The 12,984-nt window shown below is 35.2% G+C and overlaps 1 protein-coding gene across 1 annotated transcript; it reads left to right on the plus strand.

The window, feature by feature from the left end:
* The first annotated feature begins 1,661 nt into the window (after positions 1-1,661).
* On the plus strand, positions 1,662-9,627 carry car15 (carbonic anhydrase 15). Its single transcript, XM_030149250.1, has 8 exons — positions 1,662-1,779; positions 1,874-1,903; positions 4,063-4,239; positions 4,314-4,459; positions 4,564-4,656; positions 5,837-5,903; positions 5,999-6,159; positions 9,143-9,627. Exons 1-8 carry the CDS (start codon positions 1,728-1,730, stop codon positions 9,377-9,379), a joined length of 963 nt encoding a protein of 320 aa, XP_030005110.1. The 5' UTR covers positions 1,662-1,727; the 3' UTR covers positions 9,380-9,627.
* The last annotated feature ends 3,357 nt before the right edge of the window (positions 9,628-12,984 follow it).

Raw genomic sequence — 12,984 nt, forward strand, 5'->3', positions numbered from 1 at the left:
ATGAGACCCTGTTACATCCGAAAGAAATTTAAATATAGACTGACAGAAGTTTTTCAGTTTTGAACAAAATTAGAACATATGAGACAGTGTGGCCAGTTCAGCTTCACAACGATCACAAGTAGGATTCAAGTCCGATTTAATTTTGTCAACTTCACTTTAGACCAACGCAGTCTGTGAACCACTTTGAACTGAACTGCTGTATGTACCATCACCATATTTAACATTATTTGAATTAGGTCTTCTCTGTAGTGGAAGGACACTTGTAGATTTGTCTCCAAAGTCTGTTTCTGGACTGTACTGACTTCATTTATCCGACATGGACATCTCACAATAACATACATTTAGACACAATGACAAGTTGACTTTTTTTTCCCTAGTATGAAATAGGGATGTAATGATATGAAAATTTCATATCATGGTTATTGTGACCAAAATTATCATGGTTATCATTATTATCGCAATATTGTTGAAATTGTGCTCAAAATGTTCAAAAAGTACTTATACACACACTGAAATAATTTAACCAAGTTGTATTTTGAAAAAAAAACAACAACAACAACAACAAAAAAACCAAATCAAATAATTGGCTCAATGTACTTTCTGTTGCAGAAATATTCAAGTATTAACCCTTAGTGGTCTGAGCCTATTTTGGCCGTTTTTCAGTCCTTTTGATTTTGCCTTTATATACTATATAAACAAATGTTTACTATACCCATGTTTGGGATCTTTTTTTTCAGCACAACTTCATCTAGCTCATCTGTCTATTATTTTTTCACTTTAACCTACTACAGGGTGTCCCATAAGTCTCCATACATAGGAAAAATAAACGTTTCTTGACATAAACCATTTTTATTTATATAATATGCTCTATATGACTGCCATTTTGTCGGGAACACATTTCAATGCGTGTCCTCCACTGCTGAAGAACTATAAAGAAGAAATATATAGAAATACACATTAGAACCATATGTATTATGTCTCCTATGTATGGAGACTTATGGGACACCCTGTATATCAACATAAAAGGCCAGAAAACACACAAAAAATATATAAAATCCGATTTAAAAAATGTATATAATTTATTGAATAAATAACACACAGATGCTTAATGAACCTTTTCAAAGACTTTAAAGTGAATATTGGTTCCAAATATTAGGTATATAAAATTAAAATTGTAATAAATTAAAACTATACTCAAATATTTGACATTAAAGCAGATCTTTACATAGGTGTTTTCTCCAAAAAAGTGCAGTAATCAAACACGGTTATCATAATTAGAATTTAAACAGTAATACTAACCGTCTGCAATTTTACCACGGTTTATCATTATACCGGTAATCGTTACATCCCTAGTATGAACAGAATCAAGGATTATTTTGAAAACTGTTGCATCATTTGCTCTTTCAGTTGTGTTCTGTTGGTTTCATCTTTTCTTTACCTTCTGACTCTGTGGTTCACATCCTCTGACTTTCCCATCAGATGAATGGGTCTTGTTACTAGTCATTGGGCATCTATACTGCAGGTTGGGGGTGGGGGGGTGAAGCTGTCCCTGCATCAATGAGCCTGTTGATGGGAAAAGACCACTAGACTGGTAATGACAGGGTTCACTGATCAGAATAAGCCCAGCTTTCCCCTCGGTTTGTATTTAAGCTGCAGGTCGACGCTGGTCTTCATTCTACCTCAGATTTAACACCTGTTCAGGACTCGACCCAAACTGTGGATCTACAATGATCTGGACTGCTGCGATACTCATACTGGTTATTTGGAAAGTTGACTCAGGTGAGGCTCTTGTCATATTCAACAGATTCAAATAAGTCGCATAAAAGCAAAGAGAAACTGTGCTTGATCATATGTGTCCTTTTTTATATTGTAGAAGACTACTGCTACAATGAGCCACATTGTGGTAAGTGATCGTTTTCATTACAAAACACACTAGAATTATATAATTCCATTGAAACTGTGATGATTTGGTCAGAAACGTTCTGCAAAATTAGAATCTATTAATGATCAAATAGAAATATTAACACAAGTTGAAGGTTGTAAATATGACATTTTTTCAGACGACTGAAAACTGGACTGTTTTTTTTTTTTTTTTTTTAGTTGATGCATGCTTGCTGTAGATTCAAGTATCCATCTGTTTATAATACAGCCATAAAATACAACATACACATCAATGCAACAGTAAAATGAAAACTAGAAAAGCACTCAGAGAGCGCAGACCTACGCCAGGACAGCTCAGTCTCCCATGCTGTGATCTACTAAAAATAATACCTGACGAAAATCACTTTTTCAGAAATGGCAGTTTTCTCCTGGATCTACCTCCATAGTTGTTGAAAACAAATCTGTTGGCACACTTCAGATTTCACACTGTCATGGCTATATTTTGGGGTTTGTTGCATGCCAATACCATAATTTGTTCCCTTGTTAGGATGAAAATTCCAAAACTCCACTATTTTTTCCTGTTCTGGATCATGGTATCCAGAATTTTGTGAGGATCCAGATCAATCTTTAATATCTTGTAGAACCAGTTCGGAACTTATTTTGTATCTTTTTACCAAGCACTCTGACACATACATATGTTGAAAATATCCCCATCTCCCAATGATAAAGAATCCTTTTAAAAATTCCTGAATCCAGACAGTAATCCAGATCATTCTCAAAATCTAATCATTTGTTACTCATCCCATTTCGGACATTTCCTGAAGATTTCATCAAAATCCGTCCATAACTTTTTCAGTTATGTTGCTAACTAACCAACAAACAAACAAACAAACCCTGGCAAAAACATAACCTCCTTGGCAGAGGTAAAAATACGCAAACAATAGTGAAACACTGACAAGTCCACAAAGGTTCCTTTGACTAATCACACGACTAATGCAAAACTTGCATTAGTAGTGGTGTTTTTCACAGTGTGGTACTAGTGAACAAGTAGGATTCTGAAGACTGGACTGGACTGGACCAGGATTCCCATGTGATGCCTCATGAGGAGGATCCAATTTTCCAGAGTATTAATCAAAGTCTGTCTTGTCTGAGTCAAGTTGAAGAAAATGATCTCTTAGCCACTGATGGTCACAGCCGATGAAGGACAGTTTATGTAACAGCTGGATATCATCTGCATATAGAGGCTGATTATCTGCCCCAGACAAAGAATGTACAATAGAAACAGAACTGGCCCTAGAACCGAGCCCTGCGGTACCACACGTCAGGTGGGCTGTGTCAGAGAAAATCTGATTCACAAACACATTAAAACCTCTTTCACTGCGATAAGAATCCAACCATTTTTAGACCGAACCGGACAACCCTAGTTCTGTTTGTCATAGTACCATGATCAACAGTATTAAAGGCAGAAGACAGTCCAATAAAACCAGAACCGTAGAGCCGAACCAGTCAGCTGCTTTCATAATGTCACTGGAAACTCAGGTCAAAGCAGCAGAATTATTTCTGTTGGACCTGACTGACATTTATCCAGGACATGAGTACATAGACTGAAGTAAAGCTTTGGAACCGTTCATCTTATGTTGTGGTTCATCTTCTGCAATGATTCATCTTCTGCAATGTTTTTTCTTATATCGTCAGCTTCATGATAAAACATGCTATGTAACTTTTGGCAAATTTTACAGGAGAAACAAAAAACTGTTTATATTACAGGAAACTGTTAAATATGACAAAAAATATCTGTTCCTTTAATGTTGGTACTTATGATGGAATGTAAACAACTTTCACAGAAGACTGAAATTTGAAGCTATAATAGGAGAGATAGCAGGTTTTTATTCCCAACCAAAAATGTCACTTAGCAGGTTTTTATCAGGAAGCCGACAATATGATGGTTCATCTTTTGGTGTGGTTCATCTTCTGCGATGTTTTTTCTTATATGATAGTTCGTTTTATGTCATGGTTCGTCTTATGGTGTGGTTCATCTTCTGCAATGTTTTTTCATATATGATGGTTCGTTTTATGTCATGGTTCGTCTTATGTTGTGGTTCGTCTTATGTGATGGTTCATCTTCTGCGATGTTTTTTCATATATGATGGATCATCTTCTGTCGTGGTCTGATGGTCTTAGATCCGTATGCTTGGGGAGACAACTTTGAATCGTGTCATCCGTTACTTGAACAACATCACTCTCCGATCAACCTGGACCACCAGATGAGCAGGAACCAGTCCCTGGGGTCTTTACACCTGAAGGGCTTTGATGTGGCTCAAACAGGACCCTGGACCCTGGAAAACGACGGACACTCAGGTGAGTCGTCTGCAGGTACGGGTCTGTTGGATGAGTGTTAGCGCTGGTGATATCAGGGCTGTGTTTACTGGTAGTGGTGCTGCACGTTGGTGGTGGGATGTCGGTGAGCGGCGGGGGTCTCCCAGGGCTTTACCACACCGTCCAGCTGCACTTCCACTGGGGGAGCCCGGCGTCCAACGGGTCAGAACACACGGTGGACGGGCGCCGATACCCGATGGAGGTACAGTACGGTCAGTAAACAGCTGTGTTCTGGTCCAGACTGGTGTTTCCATCCGTCGGTTCAGTTCAGCCTTCCCTTAAACTCTCTGGACCTTTGATTTGCAGATGCACATCGTCAACATGAAGTCCATCCACCCCAACCTGACGGCGGCTTTGGCTGATCCCACGGGCCTCGCTGTCCTCGGATTCTTCATAGATGTCAGTAGAAAAGAAGTTTTCATTTTTTAAAAACCACATTCTTCATTTAATGCAGGGGTGTCAAACTCATTTTAGTTCAGGGGCCATATTCAGCTAAATTTGATCTGCAGTGGGCCGAACCAGAAAAATAATAACAGAGTAACCTATAAATAATGACAACTCCAAATGTTTGTCTTTGTTTTAGTGTAAAAAAAACCCCAAAACATTAAATTATGAAAATACTTGCTTTTATAAACTATCCCAAAAAAAACAAACAAACTGAAATTTAAATCAAAAAACATAAGAAAATTTAGTGCAATTTTAACAATATTATTCCTCAACTTATCATTTCTCCATGTGCATTATGGATCAGATCTACAAAGACACTAAACACTGAGGAACAGGCAGAAAAATTGTTAAAATTGTGCTTCATTTTCTTTAGACATTTCAAGTTGTTCATATTTGTTCAGGTTATTCACATTTTATTGTTACAGGACAGTTTGTAAATGTAAATATTTTCATAATCTAATGTTATTTTTTGCACTAAAACAAAGAAAAATTAAGTTGTTAATTTTAGATTTTGTTTGGCTTAATTGAAGATTTTTTTTGCTTAACTGAAGATTTTTTTTGGCTTAATTCAAGATTTTTTGCTAAATTTGAGATTTTTTGGCTTAATTGAAGATTTTTTTTACTTAATTGAAGAATTTTTTTTTGGCTTAATGTAAGTTTTTTTTACTTGAAGATTTTTTGGCTTAATTCAAGATTTTTTTTTTACTTAACTGAAGATTTTTTTTTTTTTTTTTTTTTGGCTTATTTAAAGATTTTTTTTACTTGATTGAAGATTTTTTTTTTTTTTGCTTAATTCAAGATTTTTTTTTTACTTAATTCAAGATTTTTCTGGCTTAATTCAAGATTTTTTTGCTAAATTTGAGAATTTTTTTTGGCTCAATTAAAGATTTTTTTTTCTTAATTGAAGATTTTTGTGTGTTTGTTTGTTGTTTTGGCTTAATTCAAGATTTTTTCCTTAATTCAAGCTAAACTTTTTTTTGCTTAATTAAATTCAAGACTGGAATTTTTGCACTTGGGAAAAACATCCCAGGGGCCAAACTGGACCCTTTGGCGCACCGCATTTGACCCCCGGGCTGTATGTTTGACACCCCTGACTGAATGCAAACAGGAGCTAACTATGTGTTTTTTTCAGGTTGTTTATGCAGACAATGTTCACTTTGGACACATTTCACAAAAACTTTCCTCCGTTGCTTATAAAGGTCAGACCCCCCCCTCCCCCAAAACCCCCATTGTCATGCTCCTGATTTATGTTCTTCAACAGTTTTAAATAAAGGCTTTTTCTTTTTTCCCAAAGGCCAAACTATTAAAATGAAGCCATTTCCACTGATGAGCTTTTTGCCAACACACAACCTGAGTCAGTATTATCGATACTACGGCAGCCTCACCACCCCCCCGTGTTCTCAGGCCGTTGTATGGACGCTGTATGAAGTCCCCATCTACATATCATGGTCTCAGGTAGGTTGATGGTGACTGATGGTTAACCCATAAAGACCCAGTGCTATTTTATGTCAGATCCCAAATGAATTTTTCACTATTTTTAACTTTTATTAAGGGATTTATCAGCATTTACTCTAATTTTATGTTCTGTGTTCTGTATTTCTAGGTGAAATTCAAGTATTTTCCTATATCTAATGTACTCATTATGTAGATCAGGGGTCTCAAACATGCGGTCCGGGGGCCAAATGCGGCCCGCCAAAGGTTCCAATCTGGCCCGTGGGATGAATTTGCAAAGTGCGAAAATTCCACAGTCTTGAATTGAATTAAGCAAAAAAAAAAAAATTGGTTGAATTAAGGAAAAAAAATTGAATTAAGCAAAAAAAAATAATCTTAAATTAAGCCAACAACAAAACTTGAATTAAGCAAAAAAAAAAAAAATCTTAAATTTAGCAAAAAATCTTGAATTAAGCAAAAAATTTCAAATTAACAACTTCAAAATTTTTTCTTTGTTTTAGTGCAAAAAATAACATTAAATTATGAAAATATTTACATTTACAAACTATCCTGTAACAATAAAATGTGAATAACCTGAACAAAAACGAACAACCTGAAATGTCTAAAGAAAATTAAGCACAATTTTAACAATTTTTCTGCCTGTTAATCAGTGTTTAGTGTCTTTGTAGATCCGCTCCATAATGCACATGTAGAAATGATAAGTTGAGGCAGAATATTGTTAAAACTGCACTTATTTTTCTTAAGAAATTTCTTTTTTTTTTTTCAGGTTATTCACATCTTTTTTGTTTGGATAGTTTATAAAAGTAAGTATTTTCATAATTTAATGTTTTTTTCTTTACACTAAAACAAAGACAAAAAATTGGAGTTGTCATAATTTATCGGTTATTATGTTATTATTTTACTGGTCCGGCCCACTGCAGATCAAATCAGGCTGAATGTGGCCCGTAATAGAAAATGAGTTTGAGACCCATGATGTAGATGTTCACTAAAGATCAGATTAAAGTTGAAGGTTATATCAAAAACAGAGAAAAATGAAGAAAAAGATCAATTTTTTCTGCAAAATATATCATTAACTCTTTATAGTGCACTCATAGAAATACTTTGAAATTCAAAATTTTAACCTCAGTGTGTTATTGGATGACCTAACAAGACTTTATTAGTTTTGTGAAATTTTTGAAATTTTTTTTTATTGTGTTTTGGAAAATCAAGGTTAATGGAGTTACCATATTTGGTTCCTTACCAATAAGTGGCTAAAAAAATAAAACTCCAATAAGTATATATAAAAAATACAAGAAAAACACATGTAAAGTGAAAGGAACATGTATTTTAGAACATTAGAACATCACTTTTAGAGCATTAGACCAACATGCGTGCTGATCCAGACCCCTGTCCACATCCACATGATCCCTCTGAACATCATTCCTTACATTAGTACCATTACTTCATGGTACCGAACAAAGCAGGTCCACTCACTGTTCATGCAGAGGTGGACCTTACAGACTCTGGAGACCACACTGGACCTGAGACTGTAGCTTCACTGTCCTCACTGGAACTGTTGCTTTCACTGTCTTGTAATGCATGTGGAAATGACCAAAAATAGTCACTTGCCCGATAAAGGGTTAACTGAACATAAAATAAGTGTGTGCATCCACTGTCATTGATCCAATTTTATGGGTTTTACTGGTGAATCAATGTTGTAGAACAGGGGTGTCAAACTCATGTTAGTTCGGGGGCCACATTAAGCCAAATTTGATCTGAAGTGAGCCGGACCTGTAAAATAATAACACAATAATATATAAATAATGTCAACTCCAAACTTTCCTCTATGTTTTAGAGCGAAAAAAGTAAAATTATCCGATCAAAATGTTTACATCTATCAACTATCCTTAAAATAATGTGAATATCATGAACAAACTGAAATTTCTTAAGAAAACTAAGTGCAATTTTAACGATATTATGTCTCAGTTTATCATTTACACATGTAAATTACAACTTATAGATCACAGTGGATCTACAAATACACAAAACATTTAATAACAGGCAGAATATGGGAAAACTTGCACTTCAGACATTTCAAAATGTTCATATTTGTTCAGGTTATTCACGTTTTTGTGAAATGGTAGTTTGTTTTAATGGAAATAAAATGTTTATTTTAATCTCTGACACGTAGTGTATTGTCTTTTAAGTAGTAAATGTTTATTTTAGTTCTTGATATGTACTATTTTGTAGTGTATTGAACTATAGTGTTTTGCAATGTACTTACTCTGTACTGCACTTATTATACTGTGTTGTTTTGTTTTGTATTGCACGGATCGCTGTTATTTATTATGTGGGGACTGCGGATGAAAATTAGCATTAGCGCTAATTCCGACATATTTACATGTTAATACTGAAATGGAATGTATAAATGTGTTCATTAATGTGCACTGTCCTAAATAAAGATACATACATACAAGATACATACAAATACAGTAAAATGACATGAAAATTTTTACAGTTACTAAGACAAAAATTTGGAGTTGTGAGTATTTATAGGTTATTCTGAGAATATTTTACTGATCCGACCCACTTGAGATTAAATGTGGAACTTGAACTAAAGTGATTAATATCTTAGTGTTATTTTTGTATGTCACAAATTCAACCCAGGGGCCAGATTGGACCCTTTGGTGGGCCAGATTTGGCCCCCAGGCCGCATGTTTGACACATGTGTTGTAGAAGATGACAGTGTTTCCATGGCAACTATGAAGCCTCTGAACGTCCAAATGGATCATATCTGATGAGCATGAAAAGATGACAAACTGTATTTTACACCAATTATTTACATGTATTGATTGGATTAATGGATCCACAAGTATTAAACATTTTATATAAGTGAATGATTTTGGTCTCCAGTGGAGGTTTGGGTCTTTATGGGTTAATTATTCATGTTTTAGTTTTAGTATCAGCTAATGGAACCCACTGACGCTGTGGTTTATTTCCTCCTCAGCTCGCTCAGTTCACGTCGCAGGTTTTTTCCACAGAGGAGGATGCAGAACAGGTGACACCGCTGCAGAACAACTTCAGACACGTCCACCCCACGTTCAGCCGCATCATCGCCGCATCCAAAGACGCCAGGGTCCTCAGCGGGGGAGGAAGCCCCCCTCCCAGGTCCACAAAAACCCTGTTTCTGTTTCTAATCCTTCTACTGGGGACATTTGGTTGTGACAATTACAACTACATTTAGACTCAAATATGAAACACTGTAGCTCATTCATTTAGGAAAAGTCTTTGTTTTTTTTTAAATTACAGCTGAGAATTGTAGAATTTTCATCTATGTATAGTTATAGTTGTTTTAGCAGAGAACAGGTATAGAAAAACTGTGAAGAATAGAACTGAAATGTGTCACTAAATGTTCCATAACTTTCTTTCTGTTGCTGCAGGATTATTTTCTTTTATTTTTCATTTTGCTGTTAAAGGGGCCAACAAATACAGTCAATGGGAAAAAAAACTAACATACTAAATAGTGAATGTGTCAGAAACAGACGAACACATTATGTTCTGATGAATTTAGTCAAACCTGCATTCTAACAGTTAAAATTTGTTTTGCAAAAAAAAAAAAAAAAACGCCATGGAAAACTTTCTGCGACTGTCTGGGTTATTATTTCTTTGCACATGTGTCATGAACCTTAACATAAATGTAATGTTCAAGCATTAAGAGAAGCCTTAATGGAAACAACAAGAAAAATGTCAACTAAAACTTTGATTAAATGACTAAATTAATTTGACTAATTTAGTTTGCAATTCTGGTCACATAGTTCTCTTGTTTTGACAATAAATATTCATATTTCTCAAATAAATGTGATTTTCCTTTTTTTTTTTTTTACCTTATTTCCATGCCTTTGGGACAGTAGAATTAGCCTACGTCTTAATGGTTTAGATAATATTAACCCATACAGAGCCAAACATCCACCACTGACCAAAAAACATCTACTGATCTAAAATGTTTACTAACCTCTGATCCACTAGTCCTATCAACACATGTAAATAATTGGCGTAAAACACAGTTTTGTCATCTTTTCATGGTTATCAGATATGACCCATTTGGATGCTCAGAGGCTCCATAGTTACCATAGAAACACTGTCATCTTCTACAACATTGATTCACCAGTAAAACCCATGGAGTTGGATCAATGACAGTGGACGGACACACTGGGTTTATGTTCAGTTATTCATTTCTTTGCTGAAAAAAGTAACTTTTTCTTCAGTTCTCTCTATTTCTGACAAAATAACCCTCAACTTTAATCTGAGTTTATATGAACATCTACATCACAGGTGCCAAAACCAGCCCGCCAAAGGGTCCAATCCGGCCCGGTGGGATGAATTTGGGATGAATTTGTGCAAAGTGCAAAAATTTCACTGAAGATATTCACAGTCAGTAATGTTAAAACCAATACAATAACATAAAATAACCTATACATCAGGGGTCTCAAACATGCGGCCCAGGGGCCAAAATTGGCCCGCTAAAGGGTCCAGTCCGGCCCGCGGGATGAATTGGTGAAATACAAAAATGACACTGAAGACATTAACAATCAAGGATGTTAAAATAATTTTAGGTCAGTTCAATTCATAGTGGGTCAGACCAAAATACTATCATAACAAACTATAAATAATGAAAACCCCAAATTTTTCTCTTTGTTTTACTGTCAAAAAAAAGTTAAATTACACAAAATGTTTACATTTACAGACTAGCCTTTTACAAAAAATGTAAACAACCTGAACAAATATGAACAACCTGAAATGTCTTCAGAGAATTAAGTGTAATTGTACCAATATTCTGCCTGTTATTAAATGTTTTGTGTATTTGTAGATCCACTGTACGTTGTAATGAACATGTGAAAATGAGAAGCTGAGGACAAATAACAGCATAAATTGTTAAAATTGCACTTTTTTTCCTTATAATAAATTTAATTTCGTTCATGGTTGTTCATGTTTTTCAGGTTTTTTCAAAGGATAGTTTGTAGATGTAAACATTTTGATAATATAATTTTACTTTTTTCACTCTAAAATAAAGAACTTAGACATACAAATTTTGAAATTGATACTGTTTATATATTATTATGTTATTATTTTAATGATCCGGCCCACTTCAGGTCATATTGGGCTGTATGTGGCCCCTGAACTAACATGAGTTTGACACCCCTGCTTATACATAATGTCAACTCCAAAGTTTTCTCTGAGTTTTAGAGTGAAAACAGTAAAATTATATTATGAAAATGTTTACATCTAGAAAATTTCCTTTAAAAATGTGAATAACATGAACAACCTTAAATTTGTCAAGAAAAATGAACATCATGCCTCAGTTCTTTTTTCCCCTTTTGCTTGTAGATGTACACATTTTCACAATGTAATTTTACTTTTTTCACTGTTATTATTTTACTGGTCTGGTCGATTTGAGATCATATTAGGCTGAATGTGGAACTGAACTAAAATGAGTTTGACATTCATGATCTACATGATCAGTAAATTAAATATAGGAAAATACCTGATTTCCACTAAAAAATGCAAAATACAGAGGATAATATCATGATAAATGGTGGTAAATCACTTAAAAAAGGTTAAATAATGAGAAAAATTCACTTGGGAACTGTCACAAAAGTAGTACTGGGTCTTTATGGGTTAAGATATTGAAATGTTGAAGAACCGTAAAGACCCTGAGTATGACACGGACTGGTACGTGGACATTTTACCACATCCACGTCTTCATGTCATTGCCTCAGATTGTGTGTTTTCATAAATACTATCATGAGTGAATAAAAAGTGCACGTCAGATAAAAATGAGCAGATGAACAGGAAAGACGAACGTCAGCGTTGATAACAGTCGACCAATCCCATCAGCTGTTCAGGAGGGTGTGTTTGTGTTTGTTTCCCACCATCCTCCTTCTGTCACCGACTGGGACACAGAGGACTCAGTGTCTAAACACTGTCCATGTTCTGTCACCGTGGTTCACACTGACACAGACTCAAATACAGTCGACTTTAACCTGAACACACCCAACACCACCACCACATTTTAAACAACTATAAACAGCCTCATTATAACAGGTCATTTTACATTAAAAAAACACTTCACCAAACTATGTATAGTTAGAAACTGAACTAGTGTCTGTGTATGAAGTACTGTATTATCACCGCTGCATATTATCAGTATTAGTTACAAATACATAATGGTATCATCAATATCCAGAATGGAATATTTGTTCATTTAGACATTTGATCATCATTTTTCTGTTCTTTTACCGAACTCTGATTTTCAGTGCAATCATTTCGTGTTGCTACGACTTTTACTTTGAGGAGAAAAAAGGTTATAGTTGATTAAAAAAAAACTTGTAGCTAATTTGAGAGGATGAACTCTCCCAGTAGTCTGAAGACCTCTCTGTCCCTACATTGAGTTTATGATTGTTGTTGGGTTTAAAGCCCTGCTCACTTTGGAACCTGGACCTGGGAGATCGACATGAAACCACATAATGGGACGTTATTGAACCTGATGTGTTGAACAAATACAGGTTTATACTCAGTGGTGTGAAAAGGATCTGCAGCACAAGCTAAAGGCCGTGTTTGTTCTAATGTTAATGACCACAGAACAGCAGCTCACATGACCACTGAGGAGTAGGTCACATGACCACAGGACAGTGGATCACATGACCACTGAACGGGAGGTCACATGACTTGAGGTTTCATCGGTTGAAACTCTACATCAGTGAAAATGTGGAAATCAACTGATTAGTTCAGTCACTGCACTGACATCATCCTCTCGTACGTCTGATAAAAAAAAAAAAACATCCATAACTG

This window comes from Sphaeramia orbicularis, chromosome 12 (assembly GCF_902148855.1).
Source record: "Sphaeramia orbicularis chromosome 12, fSphaOr1.1, whole genome shotgun sequence".
In the NCBI taxonomy this organism is placed as follows: domain Eukaryota; kingdom Metazoa; phylum Chordata; class Actinopteri; order Kurtiformes; family Apogonidae; genus Sphaeramia; species Sphaeramia orbicularis.

Coding starts and splice junctions, on each gene's coding strand:
- car15 (XM_030149250.1), top strand. CDS start 1,728: ATGATCTGGACTGCTGCGATACTCATACTGGTTATTTGGAAAGTTGAC. Junction 1,904..4,062: donor CTACAATGAGCCACATTGTG/GTAAGTGATCGT, acceptor TGATGGTCTTAG/ATCCGTATGCTTGGGGAGAC. Junction 4,460..4,563: donor GGCGCCGATACCCGATGGAG/GTACAGTACGGT, acceptor TTTGATTTGCAG/ATGCACATCGTCAACATGAA.